General features: G+C 40.4%; 1 protein-coding gene across 4 annotated transcripts in view; it reads left to right on the top strand.

Annotated features, from left to right (window-relative positions):
* Positions 1-18,981, top strand: part of Agbl1 (AGBL carboxypeptidase 1) — a 906,807-nt gene that overhangs the window by 533,207 nt on the left and 354,619 nt on the right. For all 4 annotated transcript variants that reach the window (XM_039101030.2, XM_063280964.1, XM_008759580.4 and 1 more), the window contains one exon: positions 705-881. In XM_039101030.2, coding sequence (XP_038956958.1) covers positions 705-881 — 177 coding nt within the window. The remainder of the gene's footprint in view (positions 1-704; positions 882-18,981) is intronic.

Consider the following 18,981-nt stretch of genomic DNA (forward strand, 5'->3'; position numbering starts at 1 on the left):
TAGGAACCCCACTCAGGCAATTGGAGTAGTAGGAAATTATACATGTCTTCTAAATGGAGACTACAAGGTCATAAATAAAACACTTTTAGTCCTTAAAAAGGTGAGACATGCAAACCCTGAGAGGATGGAGTTTTAGGACTTTCACAGTTGATTCAGCTTCAGATTTGTGGCAGAGGACACAATGGGAGTTCACTTGGGTAATTCCACACTCAGAGGAAATAAGGGGACTTTAGATGTGCACCTGCTCAGGACCATCAGTGGCCTCCCTGGATCTTCCACAGTCCTCCATGGAGCTGGATAGAATCACTAGAAATTGCAGAGCTCTGTGACATGTATAGTTCCCAGCTGGTAAAATCCAGCAATGTGTGAAAGTGAGGTTACAGCGAAACAGAAAAGAGGAAACCAAATTTGTGGTTTTAGAGTAGACCAGGTTTGTTTTTCAATCCCATTCTGACCATCTCATGGTTGTGGGTTTTAAATTATTTATTGTTATGTTTTCCAAGCGTCACTGTCTTGATCTACAAAGTGATAAAAAAAAAACATTGTTCATATCCATTTATTTGAATTAGTGATTCAGAGTAACACAAACCTGTGGTTTGATACCTGGTGATACTTAATAAACATTGCAAAGCATTTATTTTAATGATGACTACTGCTAATCACCCATGCTTTATCATGATTTGATTTTACTCTTTTCATTTTAGACACTTCCTAAAATCCTGGACAAACTAGCACCGGCATTCACCATGAACAGCTGCAGCTTTCTGGTGGAAAAGTCACGAGCTTCCACTGCTCGGGTAGTGGCGTGGAGGGAGATGGGGGTTTCCAGAAGCTACACCATGGAGAGCAGCTACTGCGGCTGCAACCAGGGCCCCTATCAGGTATGTGAGCTTCTAAGGCCCACGTTCTCTACTCAGCAACGGAACATAAAAATGGGGAACAATAACAGACCTATCTTCCTCCCTTGCAAGGGGCAAGAAGCCCCAAGCTGGGTCTTGCCTCACCTTTTTGCTGTGAAAAACTGGTTCAATGATTATCCTTTCCTACAGCAGCATGTCTGTTGGTCCTGGAAATAATCTGTGCATGCTTTCGAATGTAGTGCCTCAATCAGCCATCCTCACTAGCAAGCAGCAGGGAGCCTCTCTCTGATGCGAAGTACCGGTCCTCCCTGTTACATGCATGGGAATCTGCTATTTTATTTTTCAGTAACCAAGCTGTTCCCATTTAATATTACAGAGTGTATAGGTCTATAGGTATGATCAAAACATCTCGGCACTGTGTGATTTCTGTTCCAGTGTAAACCAGCAGCTGCCCACTGTCAGCAGAGCACAGTGAGGTGTGTGCACACTGTGAGTCCACCGGAACGAGTGGGGTTTGGACACGTGTGCTCGTGTTGAGGGAAAGCACTCCTGTATAAATCATGTCCTTTCTACAGATATATTAACTGCGTGAGCAGCTGGATAGCTGCTACAGCACGAAGCTCTGGCTGCTCTTCCCACTCTCCCATGGAGAAGCATAAATAAGAGACACCCGTGACACTGCCAGGGTAATAGAGTCTTTTAAATTTCTTAGGCAAGTTGACAGACTACTCCTTGGTGACTTCCATTTAACTCCCAAATTACCTGGTTCTCATGAGCACTAAAGCTCATTGGGTATTGGCTTTGAGAGGCTTGGAAGAGACACAAAACACTTGGCACCTGTCATGAATTTGCTGAAATCTGGTAACTATCACAGGGATTTTAGGGAGTGTCTCGTGATGAGCTCTGTCTCCTGACCAGGTCAAAGAGATTTTTGACACGAAGCTATTGAACCATTCATTTTGTCTCACTAATTCTGTCTGTTAATTAATCTACACAGTTGCTTCAGAGAATTACTTTGTTACTGGCTTAATGCTATTAGACTAAATTAATTCAATTTGCTCATGTTAATATAGATGCAAAGTAGAAAGACTTGGGTTCTTCTCATAGGCAGCAAAGGACCTTGGTCCTCTACTCAGCAAAATGTTGAAAGCTCCTTACTTCACACACCTATGTGCGTGCCCAATCACATGAAGATATTAATGAGGGTTCCTCTTCTTGTGACACATGAGTTTTAGAAATGCTTGTATGGTCGAGATTATTTTATCAGGAATTTATTCAGTAGGCTGACAGTCAAAAAGCCAATGGGATCAAGGGAAATAAGCCTGGAATATTGTGATCCCCTGGCCTTTTAAATATAGAATTTTACTTCTTTGCTACATGTCTTTTAATTCAAAGGGGCCTGTCAATCGAAGACATTGCACGCAACTTTTTGCACATTTATCTGCCTGTTGACTTTTATTGACTTAGTCTTTCCAAGAACTAATTCATCCTAACATCATCTAGTCACATAAATATTAATGCCACTCACGGTAAATCAAATGGACGTTCAAAGGCCTCTCTAGATGTTTGAAAATAGAATGGCTCACAGGTAAGGTTCTTTCTAGATTTCCATTTTCCATGTTACATATATAAAGGCTGTTAGAAATGATGAAGGATAAAGGATACTCAGCCAATGGGGTGGCTTTCAGGCACAGACCCAACATTTATCCTGTGAAAATTTCCACATTCCTTTATATGAACTCTCTTAAAGGAAGAATGGAGAGAGAACTGGCTACAGAAAGCCCTCACTGGGCCAGACCTGATTTTGCTTTCACAGTCCCAAACTCTATATGAAACACCTCTATGAATGGATTGGTTTTCTCCTTTCCTTTGTTTTCCTCTCCTGACAAACACCACAGAGTCACTGAACAGAATTACAGACAGTGAGTGGGACTGGGTGAGTAATTTTACATATGGGAGGACCTACCTCATGGGAAAGAAGCCAGCCCAGAGTTGGGTGTTTGGGTGATTTTTGTTTGAGGCATATCATAAAATCTATGAGCTATAATGTAGTATAGAAAATTCCACCATGAAAATATTGCAAATGATTTTTTTAACATTGGGAAGCTTAGTCCCAGTTGGGTCTTGAGATTATTATTCTAAGGTCATCTTTCCATTTTTTGTTTAGAATTACCATATATCCAAAAGATTGAGGGTACTTAAAGACACCCATGAGAGGCATTCCTTCCTTCCTTCATAAGAATATAAATATTTTTGCAGTTTCTCTGGCTAACGTGGCTTTAAAGCAGTTCCAATCATTTCTCTCCCAGCACACTAAGTACCTGATTTGTTAGTAGTGAAGTGAAATAGCATTTCTTACAGTGACATTTTTGCTGGAATTACATTAAAGAACATTAGCTATTACATTCAGATAATTATTATTTATATGGTATTTTTCTCTTCTATTTTCCAGTCTTATAGTTGGATAGTTTTAAAGAAATCTTCTGCTTGTATCTATTTGGGATACCATTTCTGCTCTATTTGTATAGTTAGAGTCATAATTTTTGTTTAACCTAGAAGTCTAGCCCATTGAGAGAATTACATCACCTGTTGGGGCCTAGCCTAAAGCTTTTGAGGCTTCTGAGAAGGAAAGATAAAATGGAATGATACAGCCATTGGGGGCTCATCCTTTTTAGAGCTGTCTAAATGATAGGGTGTGTGCTTTTTATTAAATAATTATGAACTGGGGGGTCACACATATCATGGGCTTTGTACATACAAAGTCATGCATTTGAGTTTCATGAATTGCTAATCGCTATGGAGGTTGACATGAATACTCCCACTCAGTCATAGACATGCTTCTTGGCCACATCATGGACTTAGGAAATATGGTCTTATTCAGGCAAAGAGTAGAAAATGGGGACTCAGCTGAACTCAAAGAATGACTTCCCATGAGTTAGCTGCTTTATGTTGTGGACCCTCCATGAATGTGAGTGATCCATCCTTCTCAAATCCACTTAGCTATTTCCCACAGCTCTGAATTACTCAAAGCATAGTAATGCTCATAATATATTGTATTACTTTTGATTGAAAAATACGAACAAGATCTCTTTATTTATATAAGCACTAACAGCAGACCAAGTAGATAATGTGTCTCGGGTTTAGTATGGTGAAACAGTTTATTACTTGATTACTTGTAGTAGCATGTGTGTGATATGACTTAGAGGAGCATATGTGGTCCCAAACATTTGTACTACTAAAAATCCCTACCCAAGGATGCATAACAACCTCATAGCCATTGCACAGATTGAGTCCCCTTTCAGTAGACCTTCTCCCTCCCACTTTAACAAAGGACTGTCAATGGACCTGATCTCGAGAGGGTCTTGTGTGGTCCATCACAGATGCTCTAATTAAGATGGTCATAGGCCAGAGAACAGCAATCTACAACACTAAGTGTTTTTTCCCTAAGGAAAATTCTGCTGTTTATCATTATGCTAAGAAATTTTATAATCTCTTGAACTTTTTAAATACCCAATGCTTAGTCTAGTACTGACTTAGCATTCAAATGTATGATGGATGAATAAACAAATGAATAAAATGAGCCAAAATTTCTAAATAATAGTTTAATGATAATCCTATATGCTCAAGTAACTAATAAAAGCAAACTCACTGTGGCCCAAATGTGATCAGAAGACATTGTGAAGATGAAGATTTTGGGAACAATTGGAGGATGTTCAAGTGGAAAGAATGTGGGTGGAAGAGGGAAAGTCAGAGAAAGTAAAGCTGAGACCGTGGAGACCGGTCATTGTGTACATGATTTGAGAGCACATGATGGATTCTTTCCCAGAATAAGACAATGTGATCCAGGTGTGGAGCCTCTCATGGCCACATTCTCATAACAGAGGATGATTAGGTAGATAGGCTTCCATTTTTGTACTAGGTAGTTGCTGCAGTCTGTGCTCTAGACCCCATTAGAGGATCAGTCACTTATTCCCACTACATGCTTATAACTGTGTCTCTCTCCATATTTTGCACCTACTGGAAAGACGCACTCAGCTGATTTCCCCAAAATCCTGGCTCTTTTAGGATAGGTGCATTCATTAGGAGGTGTAGTTTGGGGACAAAAGCCTAGCCTTTTTGCCTCTGATAGGACAACTATAAAAGGTCGGTTGATCTCTCAAGAGAGGGGTAAATTTGATTATCTACACATAGAATACAAGGATTCTATGATCCTTCATTCATATTCTACTGACTTTGGTTGTTTAGGACATGAACCTTCTATTTGGCCAAAGACTTTACCTGAGTATGGGATTTTTTTACAGTGCTGTGTAATGGAGGCTAGGTAGTCAGGCTCTATGATGTTGCCTTCCCAGCACTGGGGATGTGGAAAAAGGAGGATTATTATGGCCATTCTCCACTATGTAGTGAGCACAAGGTCTGTGTGAATTATCCCTTATCCCACAATGTCAAGGGCTTGGGATGCAGCTCAGTAGAAAAGCACTTGTTCAAGGCCATGGGTTCAATCCCAAGCATTTGAAAAGAAATGGAGATTGGCCATATTATTGTGTGTGGCTACCCATAACAAGTGACTTTAGGCTTACTCTACAGTGCTCTTTTATGGTTATGGAGGATAGAAGTCTGAAGTCAAGGTGTCAACAGGACAGCCTTCTCTCTGGGATTCATCAGGGATGTTATCTCATGCCTTTCTCTTGGCTGCTGGTATTGCCAAAAGTCTATTACACTCACATGGACTTCTCCACTGTGTGCCTCTCTCTCTCTCTCTCTCTCTTCTCATCTGATAAAAATTCCAATGTAAAGACTGAGGTTCCATCTTGCTATATAGTGTACAAATCTTTCATAACAAAGTACATTTGCAGCTACTCTGTTTCCAAACAGGGTTATATTCTGAAGATCTGGGGAGGAGATTATTTTAGCAGAGTGTTATTCAGGTTCCCTCGCTGGTTTGTGTAATATGCTACAGAACATGTAGACCCAAAAATGAAGAACATTGTATTTATGTGCAATTTACGTGTGTGTGTGTGTGTGTGTGTGTATGTGTGTGTGTGTGTGTTTGTATATGGCATCTAATGAACAGCACAATGCATATATAAATGTCTAGCACAACTTTCAGTACTGAGACAGGTGAACTATATAGCCTAATCCTTAATTTTATGTAGATCATAACTAACACTGAGAGAGAGAGATGGGGTTTCTGTGAAATTATGCTTTGCAAAGGCTACTTCTGGTGTGAATCCAAGGGCTCCCTTAATCTGAGGTAACCCCTAAAACTCCATAACTCATTCTATTTATTAATCCAGAAAGAATGTTCCTTTACCAGGACCAGGGTAGTGGTCAAATTACTTCTTTTTTTTTTTTTGGTTCTTTTTTTTTTTTTTTTTTTTTTTGGAGCTGGGGACCGAACCCAGGGCCTTGCGCTTCCTAGGTAAGCGCTCTACCACTGAGCTAAATCCCCAGCCCCTAAATTACTTCTTTTATGGACCATTCTCTCTCCTTTTCTCTCCCTCTACTTCTAATTTACATTGAAAGGTGGAAGGGAAGACAAATGAAATAGCCACTTTCTATCAGCAGCAAAATGGGTGTGGAAAATCTTTCTTATTGGATATTTCATTTATTTACATTTCAAATGCCATCACCTTTCCTGGTTTTTCCCTGTGGAAAAGCCCTACCTCATCCTTCTGCCCCCTGCTTCTATGAGGGCACTCATGACCCACCCACTCACTCCCACCTTAATGCCCTGGCATTCCCCTACACTGGGGCATTCAGCCTTCACAGGACCAAGGGCCTCTCCTCCCATTGATGCCAGACAAGGGCATCCTCTGCTACATATGCAGCTGGAGCCATGGGTCCCTTATGTGTACTCTTTGGTTGGTGGTTTAGTTCCTGGGAGCTCTGGGGTGTCTGGTTGGTTGATACTGTTATTCTTCCTATGGGTTGCAAACCTCTTCAGCTCCTTCATTCTTTTCTCTAACTACTCCATTGAGGACCCTGTGCCCAGTCCAATGGTTGGCTGTGGGCATCCACCTCTGTATTTGTCAGACTCTGGCAGAGAGTCTCAGGAGACAGCTTTATCAGGCTCCTGTCAGCCTTCGGATACTACTTCTTGGTATCTGCAATAGTGTCTGAGTTTGGTATCTGTATATGGGATGGATCCCCAAATGGGGTGCTCTCTGGATGGCCTTTCCTTCAGTCTCTGCTTCACTTCATCTCCGTATTTCCTCACGTGAGTATTTTGTTCCCCCTTCTAAGAAAGACTAAAGCATCAATGCTCTTTGGCCTTCCTTCTTGAGCTTCATGTGATCTGTGAATTGCAACCAGGGTATTCAGAGCTTTTGGGCTAATATCCGTTTATCAGTGAGGATATACCATGTGTGTTCTTTTGTGTGGGCTACCTCACTCAGGATGATATTTTCTTTTTACTTTCCTTTTTCTTTTGCAATTTTTATTGGATATTTTATGTATTTACATTTTAAGTGTTATCGCCTTTCACAGTTTCCCCCTCTCCAATCCTACCTAACTCTGCTTCTATGAGTATGCTCCCCCTACCATCTACTCATGCCCACCTTACCACCTGACATTCCCCCACACTGGGGAAATGGGCCTTCACTGGACCAAAGGCTTCTTCTCCTACAGATGTCAGGCAATGCCATCCTCTTCTACATAACCATGGGAAGTCCCACCATATGTACTCTTTGGTTAGTGGTTTAGTCCCTGGGAGATTTGGGGGGTCTGGTTGGTTGATATTGTTGTTCTTCCTATGGCTTGTAAACCCCTTCAACTCCTTCAACTCTTTCTCTAACTCCTCCACTGGGGACCCTGTGCTCAGTAACGTCTTTAGCTGCAAGCATCTTCATATGTATCAGTAAGGCTCTGACAGAGCCTCTCAGCAGACATACATATCAGGCTCCTGTCAGCAAGCACTTCTTGGCATCAGCAATAGTCACTGGATTTGGTGGCTGCATATAAGATGGTTCCCCAGGTAGGGTAGTCTCTGGATGGTCTCTACTCCACTTTTTCTCCCAGTATTCTACCCATGAGTAATTGGTTCCCCCTTCAAAGAAGGACTTAAGTATGCATATTTTGGCCTTCCTTCTTCTTAAGTTTCATATAGTCTGAGAATTGTATCTTGGGCATTCTGAGCTTTGGGGCTAATAATCAATTATTAGTGAGTGTATACCATGTGTGTTCTTTTGTGAGTGGATTACCTCACTCAGGATGATATTTGTCTAAGAATTTCATGTAGTCATTGTTTTTGATAGCTGATTAGTACTTCACTGTACCCCATTTTCTGTATTTATTCCTCTGTTGAAGGGCATCTGGGTTTTTTCCAGCTTCTGGCTATTATAAATAAGGCTGCTATGAACATAGTGGAGCATGTGTCTTTGTTATATGTTGGAGTATCTTTTGGGTATATGCCCAGGAGTGGTGTAGCTGGATCCTCAGTTAGCACTATATCCAATTTTCTGAGGAACTACTAGACTGATTTCCAGAGTGGTTGTACCAGCTTGCAATCCCACCAAAAATGGAGGAGTATTTCTCTTTCTCCACATCCTTGCCAGCATCTGCTATCACCTGTGATTTTGATCTTAGCCATTTTGACTGATGTGAAGTGGAATCTCAGGGTGGTTTTGATCTACATTTCCCTGATGACTAAGCATGTTGAACACTTCTTTAGCTTCTTCTTAGCCATTTGATATTCTTCAATCGAGAATTCTTTATTTAGCTCTGTACCCCATTTTAATAGGGTTATTTGGTTCTCTGGGTTTTATTTTCTTGAGTTCTTTGTATATATTGGATATTATCCCTCTATCAGATATAAGATTGGTAAAGATCTTTCCCCAATCTGTTGGTTGCTATTTTGTCCTATCAACAGTGACTTTTGTCTTATAGAAGCTTTGTAATTTTATGAGGTCCTATTTGTCAATTCTTGATCATTGAGCATAAGCCTTTGGTGTTCTGTTCAGGAAATTTTTCCTTATGTCCATGTGTCTGAGGATCTTTCCCACTTTCTCTTCAATTAGTTTGAGTGTATTTGGTTTGATGTGAAGGTCCTTGATCCACTTGAACCTGAGCTTTGTACAGGGTGATAAGAATGTATTGATTTGCATTCTTCTCCTTATTGACCTCCAGTTGAACCAGCACCATTTGTTGAAAATACTGTCTTTTTTTTTCATGTAATGATTTTAGCTCCTTTGTTGAAGGTCAAGTGAACACAGATATGTGGGTTAATTTCTGGATCTTCAATTCTCTTCCATTTATCTATCTGTCTGTGTCTTACAAATATCATGATGTGAGTTCAGGGATGGTGATTACCCTAGAAGTCCTTTTATTGTTGGGAATAGTTTTTGCTATCCTGGGTTTTGGGTTATTCCAAATGAATTTGCAAATAGTTCTTTATAATTATGTAAAGATTGCATTGTAATTTTGAAGGTGATTGCATTGAATCTGTTGATTGCTTTTGGCAAAATGGCCATTTTTACTATACTAATCCTGTCAATCCAATAGCATGGGAGATCTTTCCATCTTCTGAGATCTTCTTCAATTTCTTTCTTCAGAGACTTGAGATTCTTGTCATATAGTTCTTTCACTTGCTTTGTTAGACTCCCACCAAAGTACTTTATGTTGTTTGTGTCTATTGTGAAGCTTGTACAACAGCTAATCTAATGTCATGTGACATGGCTTGTTACATAGTTTTCTTTGCTTCGTTTACTTCCTAATCACTTTCCTTCTGTTTCACCAGACCTGTTACACTCAAGATTACTCTTTAGATTTGTGCAAACTTGGTTGAAGAAATTCTCCTCATAAACATCTTAAACTGTAAACTTGCCTTTTACCAAGGCATTCATACACACAGAGGAAGAAATACTACAAACACTTATTAATGCTAATGGATTCCAGTTACAAATTCTCAAAGTAATCTTACCCTGTTCTTCACTGTGGGTTCCTTGTCAGACACAGGGTTCCAGAGAGGTCTCTGGATATTACAGGGAACAACATGTGTGACTGCTGACCTCTAGGTTCTTAGTAGTAAATATGCTCCTTAGATTTCTGACTATAGGGCAGAATGGGCTGTGGAGACTGAATGAACCACTGTGTGTATAAAGAGAAGCTACATCTGTAATTCAAGCACACAGAAAACTGAAGCAGGAGAACTGTGAATGAAAGGCTAACTTGCCCCAGAAATTCCTAAAACCTGACAAGACTGAAGACACTATGTCTTACAGAACACTCATCTTAATTTTCACAATAAATGCCCACTCTACTTTTAAACTCCAAACAAGCTTTTGGTTTGCATTGATTTAAACAAAAATATTAATGTCAATTTTACCTTCTTATCTTAGTGATTGTGATAATTTTTAACCATGATATTACATTTTAAATATTGTCCCTCATCTTCTTACTTCTCTTTTTTTGTGTGTTTGTTTGTCTGGTTTGGGCTTTGTTTTCTTTTTTTCTCTCTCTCTCTTTTTTCTTCTCCCCTCTTTTTCCTCCCAAGTACCTCCCAGCCTCTACCTTCCTTGATTATTTTGTTCTCCCTTGTAAGTAGGACAGAAGCAGCCCCTCTTTGGTCTTCCGTCCTCTTGATCTTCATGTGGTTCGTGAGTTGTATTGTGGGTATTCCAAGCTCTTTGCCTAATAGCCACTTATCAGGCCCTCAGTTACATAGCCTTGTCTGTCCTGGAACTCACTGTAGATGAGGCTGGCCTTGAACTCACAGAGATCTACCTGCCTCTGCTTAACAAGAACTGAGATTAAAGGCATGAGCCACCACTGCCCAGATAGACCTTCTTAATCAAAGCTCTAATATTGTCTAGAGATGAAGACTCTGAATTTCAAAAAACTCTAGTGAGTGGGCAGAGTTGAAAAAACAGATGATTTTGGCTTATGTATAAACTATTATCTACCCCTCTATCTCCGTGTATGTGTGTGTGTATTTGTGTGTGTGTGTGTGTGTGTGTGTGTGTGTGTGTGTTCTTAGATTTACTTATTATAGGAAAACTGTATGCATTCTTTAGACCTTTCCTTTATCATCTGCCATTTAGTCTATTAAACTTTTACATGGAAAAGTCTCTCTGTATTATAGACATTGCATATCTGAAGTCCTGAAAAAAACAATGGGGAAGGAGAAGAATCTGAGAGACTTTTTCTAGGGTAACAAAAGGAAAAAGGGAGGAATGGAAGGCAGTATAGAGGACAACTTAATTTTCTACAAAGATGACCAAATTAAAAATAATCAAAGAAACCTGTTCTAACCATGACCACAACTTGGAAATATATTTATATTCTCAGCTCACATTTACATACTTCTATACCATGAATATATACCTTTAGGCTGTTTGTTGATTGGCAATGGAAGCAGGTTTTACCTTCACTGAGGTAAACAGGAAAATTAAAGAACCCCTCAAACACATCTTAAAGGGGTTTTAAAAATCACCTGGAAGCTTAAACAGGGATCCAGAACCATGGGGTCCATAGTTTAGAAATTGTTTGAGCAAAGTCATGGTTTAAGAATTTGTTCTCTCGGGGTTGGGGATTTAGCTCAGTGGTAGAGCTCTTGCCTAGGAAGCGCAAGGCCCTGGGTTCGGTCCCCAGCTCCGAAAAAAAGAACAAAAAAAAAAAAAGAATTTGTTCTCTCTTGTCTCTTCTGTCTTTCTTTCGTTCTTTCTCTCTTCCTTCCTTCCTTCCTTCCTTCCTTTCTCTCTCTCTCTCTCTCTCTCTCTCTCTCTCTTTCTTTCTTTCTTCCTTTCTTTCTTGTTTCACCTTGAGTTCTGTTTTGTTGTCTTGCTGATGTAGTCTGCAATGCTCCAGGACTCACTGTATAGTCTAGATTGACCTGAAATTAACTCAGTGATTCTCTACCTTAGTCTCTCAAGTCATGATTTGCCTGATGTAAACCATGCTATCTCACCTTGATTGTTCAGAGCCTGGTGCCCTAGGATCTGCTCATGTAGACACTGAGACAGGATATCCAGGTGAGTATAGCAGGCACAATGGTTTTAAAACTATTTTTTCCTGCAGTAGGACCTTTTTCAGGCTCTCAAGAAATTTCTAATTCTACACATAAGAAACAGCGTATGCCATAGACCCTCAAATTCCGTATTCCTACCTTTCTTTATTTTTCCTTTTAGCTGTCTTCTGAACATTTAAATGGCTAGCTTAGTTCTTTTATAAGATATATATTTAAAAACATCCAATATCCCAGGGAAATTGTGGATGGTTCTGTTTGTTTCTCCTAGTTTTGAGGCCAAGCTCAAGTAGGGAGACTTTAAAAACTGTTCTTAGGTAAGCTCACAAGAACTTAGAAAAAAATGTAGTTAAGTAAGGGAGGGAAGTAGTAACTCTATGTGCATTTACTTGTAGAAGATTTAACAGGCTTAAAGTTATTCTTGAGAGAGTGTGTTATCACATGCAAAAGATTGCAAGAATCTGATATCTCTAGAGGGCCCTTCAATGCTTCCTAGCTTTTGGTCAGCATTCTAAGAGCTTTGCTTGCCTTTCTTCAAAAAACAAACAAACAAACAAACAAACAAAAAAACCAAAAAACGAAAAAACTACCTACCTGAGTCTGTAAATCACTGGGTATTTCTGCCTCTGTATCAATTAGCAGAGGAACAATGATGCATCTCATTAAGTGTGTATTGGATTAACTTCAGTCTAATCTTCCGTGATTACACAAGACACTAATCTCCCAGAGCTCTTGTCCACATGTGGACAGGTGGTGCTTTAGCTCCTGGGACTCCTGTAGTACCTAATAGTTGTTAGAAAAGCAAGCCCTCAGGTCCAGTCTGCTGAAGGAGCTTTCTGGATGACTGCTACCATTTGAGGGGCTCAGAATAGGTTGACAAGGGTCAGGAATGAATCTGAGGAAGTTGAGAGCTCTAACCTTTCTTGTTAGGGCAAAGCAGTTGTTGTATTTATTTTTGAGCTAGTATGTCGTGTCATATGCAAATGTGATTTACAGGCTGAAAGTAATCCCCAGTATGCAGCATTTGGTTACTCTAAGCTAACATTTTAATGTTATATGAGCTTTTCTGTTTTCACCCATGTTCTGGAACAGCCTTCTCCTCCCTGGAGCTTAGAAAACATCCAAGTGCTTGTTTTTGCCATTGGAATGCCATTTTAGTCCTTTAGATACACAGATGAAATCCAGATGCTAATCCTTCATTTTGGGAGAAAACAGTTTGGACCGTTTATGTCAGTACTCTTTCTTTTCTTATTAACTATGATTCCACACTTGTGGTTCTCTCATTTAGCACGTCATTTTACTGTTTATTTATGGGGCTGGTGATCAAACCCAAGGCCTTACACATGCTGTACAAATGCTCTCACCAGTGAGCTACAGCCTCTGCCCCTTGACCTCTTGCTATATGATCTCAGAGCACTTTGTGAGCAGTTTATTAGCTCGCTGCAGGCTTGATGATACAGTAAAATACTGCCCTCATTCTGGAGCCCTAAGTTCCATAACGTCTGTCAGCAGTTAGATAGAATATTAAAAGGAATTAAATAAAAATCAAGAGGCAGTGATGCTAATAAGGTTGCCAGCAGGGGCCTTTCATGGGATTACTAACACCCTGGTGGCCTTGAATTTTAAAAGCCTGCTGTAGAAAATGGTTCCCTGTATCAAAAATAAGGAGGGAATCTGACACTTGGAATAATCCAATAAGCCTTAAATGACCTCTGGTTCTTTAAAAATAATTTAGCTTCAAAAGACCAAGAAGAAGAAAAGGTGGTTTATCTCTGTAAATCTTATTCTCCCCATGTGATCAATGTAAATGCAATAAGCCAGGTGCCCTTATGGAGCAGACATCTAAAACCAAAGGAAGCAGATTTAAGCCAGGGTTTTATTTCACTTGTAGCATTGGGACACAGGATTTGTCTCACTTGGGATGTTTGACTTTGGTCCCTGGTGTGTAACCAAGTCTTTGGAGTAGCATCTGCATACTAATGTGCCCAGAAAGGCACAGTCCAGGTTAGGAAGTACTACCCACAGGGGCAAAGATAACATGAAAAAGACAGCCTTGCCCCCTGCCACAGGAACTGCTTTACTATTTGAAGAAGGGGAAAGTTCCAGACCTCTTGCTAATTCCTTGTCATTTTCTGCTGTGTCTTCATTCCAGAAGAGTGACTTAAAGAGTTCTTTTATAAAATATGTAAGCAGTAATTCTCTTAATAATATCCATGTTTCTAGATTTCAAATAAGTAGAGAACATTTTAGAATACTTTGAACTATTAGAAGACAGGTATGAGATGTTTTTATACAAACTCAGAATTGTCTCATCATACACTTATTCCCTACTTTACTTAAAGCTGGCTGATGAGTGTACAAATATATAAACTCTAAGAACACTTCACAACGGCCAGATATGTGGTCACTGCGTCTTCAACCTTCATTTGTTCTTTCATACATCATTTGAGGCATATTTTAAAAAAGAACTCACAATATGTTAAGTGCCAGGAATATGACAGATAGTAGAACTGACAGTTTCCTGCTCTCTGAGAGCTTGTCTTCCAGCCAGAGAGGCAAATAATTAAATAAACAACAGCAGCGGAGAGTGGTAGGGAAGGGTCTGGGTGCTATGAGAGAGTAGAAGGAGATGATGATTCGGGTCTTCAGTAAGTGTTGGTTTTGTTGAATATGAATTATCCACAAGAATTTTTGGGTGTGTGCATAACTGAAAAAAAACAACATCTGGGGAAACAGAAGCTGATCGTTTACAAGTAGGCCAGGGTGAGGAAGTTCTTGATTTCTCTTTCATCCTCATTTCCTCTCATCCTTCTGCCTCATTTCACATTTCTAAATCTCACCGTGGGATTCGGCACCCAGCTTTTGCGTCCTGCTGTATCTGAGCACATTGGAGTCCTCAGGCTCTTCATCCTGAGGTTGACACCAGGGAACCCTCCTCAGGAGCACCACAAATCCTCAGAGGGCATTGCTACGAAGTCCATTGTCAACTCTGCCTTCCTGGAGGCAAGGAGAGCCAGAAAGATCAAAAGACTAGAGAGTGTTCTGAGACCAAAGAAGCAGACAGAGAGGCAAAGATTAAAACAGAGACTGAAGGAACACCCATTCAGAGCCTGCCCCACATGTGGCCCATACATATACAGCCACCCATATAGACAAGATGGATGAAGCAAAGAAGTGCAGACCGACAGGAGCCGGATGTAGATCGCTCCTGAGAGACACAGCCAGAATACAGCAAATACAGAGGCGAATGCCAGCAGCAAACCACTGAACTGAGAATAGGTCCCCTATTGAAGGAATCAGAGAAAGAACTGGAAGAGCTTGAAGGGGCTCGAGACCCCAAAAGTACAACAATGCCAAGCAACCAGAGCTTCCAGAGACTAAGCCACTACCTAAAGACTATACATGGACTGACCCTGGACTCTGACCTCATAGGTAGCAATGAATATCCTAGTAAGAGCACCAGTGGAAGGGGAAGCCCTGGGTCCTGCTAAGACTGAACCCCCAGTGAACTAGACTGTTGGGGGGAGGGCGGCAATAGGGGGAGGATGGGGAGGGGAACACCCATAAGGAAGGGGAGGGGGGAGGGCGTTGTTTGCCCGGAAACCGGGAAAGGGAATAACACTCGAAATGTATATAAGAAATACTCAAGTTAATAAAAAAAAAAAAAAGAAAAAGCAGAAGTTGGTCTTTAAATACAAATCTGCTTAAATATTTTGTGTTCTGAAAACTTCTTGTTTACAACCAGAATGCTTTAACTGGCCAGAAAATATGAATGTGAGGCTGGTCGGCCTGGCTAGATCATGGGAGCAAACATGAAGAGTTTTCCAGGCATGTAAACTGGAGACCCAGGTGAAAACTTCCAGTTCTCAACTAGAGCTGCTGATAAAACTCACAACTAGGGATTCTGGAGCTGATGACCTTGAGAAAATCTAAAAACATCCCCCAAATATGCTTTGCAAGTCCCAAGAAAATATGAATATTTCATACATTAATTATCGTACACATATGCAATATCCAACAAGGCTTGAGTTTTGACCTTGTGCTTACCCTTGCCAAAATTTAATTTTAGTAATGCACTAAGATGTGTATAGCCATGTCACTGCTTATTAATGGTGGAAACATGAATGTAAATGCAATTCCCGTCAGCAGAGGACCAGTGAAATAAACAGGTATCATTATGAGTAATGGGTGACACATAGAACAGAAGGAAAGAGGTAATTAATAAGTCCTTGGCCTTTTTGTGTATGGGGACATTTGGTCAACTGCACATTAAATGGGTTACTTGTTTCTTTCTGATTCATATACCTCCAACTGTGTAATGTGCCTTAAGCACTCAGCTTATATATGATATGAAACAGACTAATAGGCGCTCACACCTTCATCGCATGCTGTCATCTCACTGCCATCGGGTTACACCCAGACCACTGAGCGATTATCAAGGCAGGGAAAGTTTCAGCACTTTTCTATTTCTGGACAGCTGGCAGTGGTCATCCACTTCAGCTTAGACTGGTGACGTTTTCAGATGTTACAAGGCTAACACAAGCAGTTATCCTGTCTCATGACTCCGTCTTAAGAAGTACAGCGAAATGGAATCCTGGGCAAGATCTCAAAAGAGAAATGGAATATGTATAAATAGAAAGCCTCGTGTTTGCTTAAAACAAAGAGAAGTCACTCAACTGTGAGACAACTTATAAAAAATGTCTAAGGTTTTGTTCCTTCTTTTTAAATGTAATATGATTTAAATGTGAACTATGACTGTTAAAATATGAATGTGATATTAGATTACACTTCAATGATCATAATGCTTTTAGAGAAGAATGATATTTCTCCTTTTTCCAACCTTATCTAATTGCACTGAGGGGAAAGATGTGTTTCATTTAATAATATAGCTCATTTTTTTCGATACATGTAGAAGAATTGTGGCAGAAGTAAGCAATGCTCAAAGAAAAGAGCTTTAGATGGTTATCTTAAAGGGGTAGAGACTAATTCAACATCATAGGAGACTAAGGGTATCATTTAAGAAGATGAGTAAGGAGATCAATGTGTCTTCTAACAACTCTGTGGTAGATGGACAAGCAAAGGATCTGAGACCAGCCAGAAAGCTACCACAGCAGTGTCAGGGGAGGGCAGATATCATGAGACTGAGCGAAGAGTTACTCAGGAGGTGTTTACAATCCATCAGACAGGAGGACCAGGTGATTGGTGTCATAAGGGGTGAAGTCATGGGGAGTCTACAGTGTGTGCACATACACACAGATACACACACACACACACATATGCACACACACATATGCACACACAATCTTATGTACCAAGAGACATTGGTGGGAAAACTATCACCCATATATTCAGAAGGAAATGAAAGAAGCAAAATTTGGCTGATAAGCTTCATGGCCACGTCCTGCTGTAATCTAGAGCCTGTCACCAGATAATTTAGAGTCTGGAAAATGGTGGACTCAAGGTAGAAATACTTTGTAATACACCCTCATCACTGCTTCAAATCAATTTAATTTATGTTTGTTGCACCCTAATTTAAATCCGTTTATTTTTCTGTGCAATGAAAAGTTCTTGTATATTTTCTTGTTACTACTAGCCTTCTATAAATGTAAATCTATAATTTTGTTATTATTTTGACTGAGGAAAAGAAATGTAGGTCAGACTTAATTGTATGTGTGTTTCTATATACATATATCTAGTATAGCTGTGCTGTAGAAATATCAAGGGAAAATAAGAATGTAGTGTGGTCCATAAATATAATATATGTATCTATTTTTGCTATAGTCATTTTGATATTTCTTTAAATACTGGGTTTATATGCTCTAGTAGACTGGTGACTGATGTGCACATATCTTTGTGAATAATTAATTTTTAATTGAAAATAGATTCTTCTCCTATACAGTATAGCCCAACCACAGTTTCCCCTCTCTTCATCCCTTCCAGCTCCTTGCTCCCACCCCATTCCATTCACTCTGCTGCCTCCATCTCCATTCAGAAAACAGCAGGCTCCTAAGAGAAAACAACTAAGCATGACAAAACAAAACACAAGAAAACAAGCTAGAAGACCTCACACCAAAACTGGACTTGTCAATGCAACAGGAGGAAAAGAGCTATAGGAACAGGAAAGAGAGCCAGAGACACACCTGCAGTGGGTGTTAGGAGTCCCACAAACACCAAGCTAACAGCCATAACATATAAAAAGAGGACCTGATAGAGATCCATGAAGGCCCTGTGCTTGCTACTTTAGTCTCTGTGAGCATCTATGCACTCTGCTGAGTTGATTCAGTGGGCCATGTTCTCCAGCTGTCCTCCATCCCCGCTAACTCCTACAATATTTCCATCCCTTCTTCCTCAGGATTCTCTGAGGAGAATAAGGGGAGAATTCCAGTGGAGACTTCCAATTCAGACTCTTTCTCCACATGATGTCTGGCTGTGGTTCTCTCCATCTCTTCCCATCTACTGCCAGAGGAGGATTTTCTGATGACAGCTAGACAAGGCACCCATCTATGAGTATATCAAAATATCATTAGGAATTATTTCCCTGTTTTAGTTTTTATTTTTTTTATTTGCCAGTCCTGTTTGGTTCCCCCTTATGTCTCTGTGCTATTTGGTCTCTGCTTCTTGGCCATTCAGACAGCACTGGGCATGGGCTCTCTCTTGTGGCATGAGACTCAATTGAAAACAGACTTTGGTTGGCCACTCCAAAAAGCTCTGTGCCATCATTGCCTCAGTACATTTTGTGGGCAGGACAGATTGTTTGTGGTCAACAAAAGTATTGGGGCTGGGCTGGTGTACCCTATTCACTTTCAGGAGCCTATAGAGTACCTTCCTGCACCAACAGGACTAGAACATAGGGGTGAAGACTCCGTGCAGGCACCAGCTCGACCTCTCTAAGTTCAGTGAGCTGTATTATGTGTCATCTGCAATGGTGCTCTGCTGTCACTTTGTGGAGAGCGACTCTCTTCTCTATCATCATCCTGTGTTCTTTGAGGATCTGTACAGAATACTCTTGACTAATAATTCAACTGAACACAACCCATTTCCACCACTGGAAGTCTTGCCTGGCTACAAGAGATGGCCAGTTCAGACTCGTTTTCCTCCATTAGTAGATTTCCTCACTTGGATCACCCCCATGCTTTTGGAAGGTTTTTCTCTGAGTTA

The sequence above is a fragment of the Rattus norvegicus genome, chromosome 1 (assembly GCF_036323735.1).
Source record: "Rattus norvegicus strain BN/NHsdMcwi chromosome 1, GRCr8, whole genome shotgun sequence".
Lineage (NCBI taxonomy): Eukaryota > Metazoa > Chordata > Mammalia > Rodentia > Muridae > Rattus > Rattus norvegicus.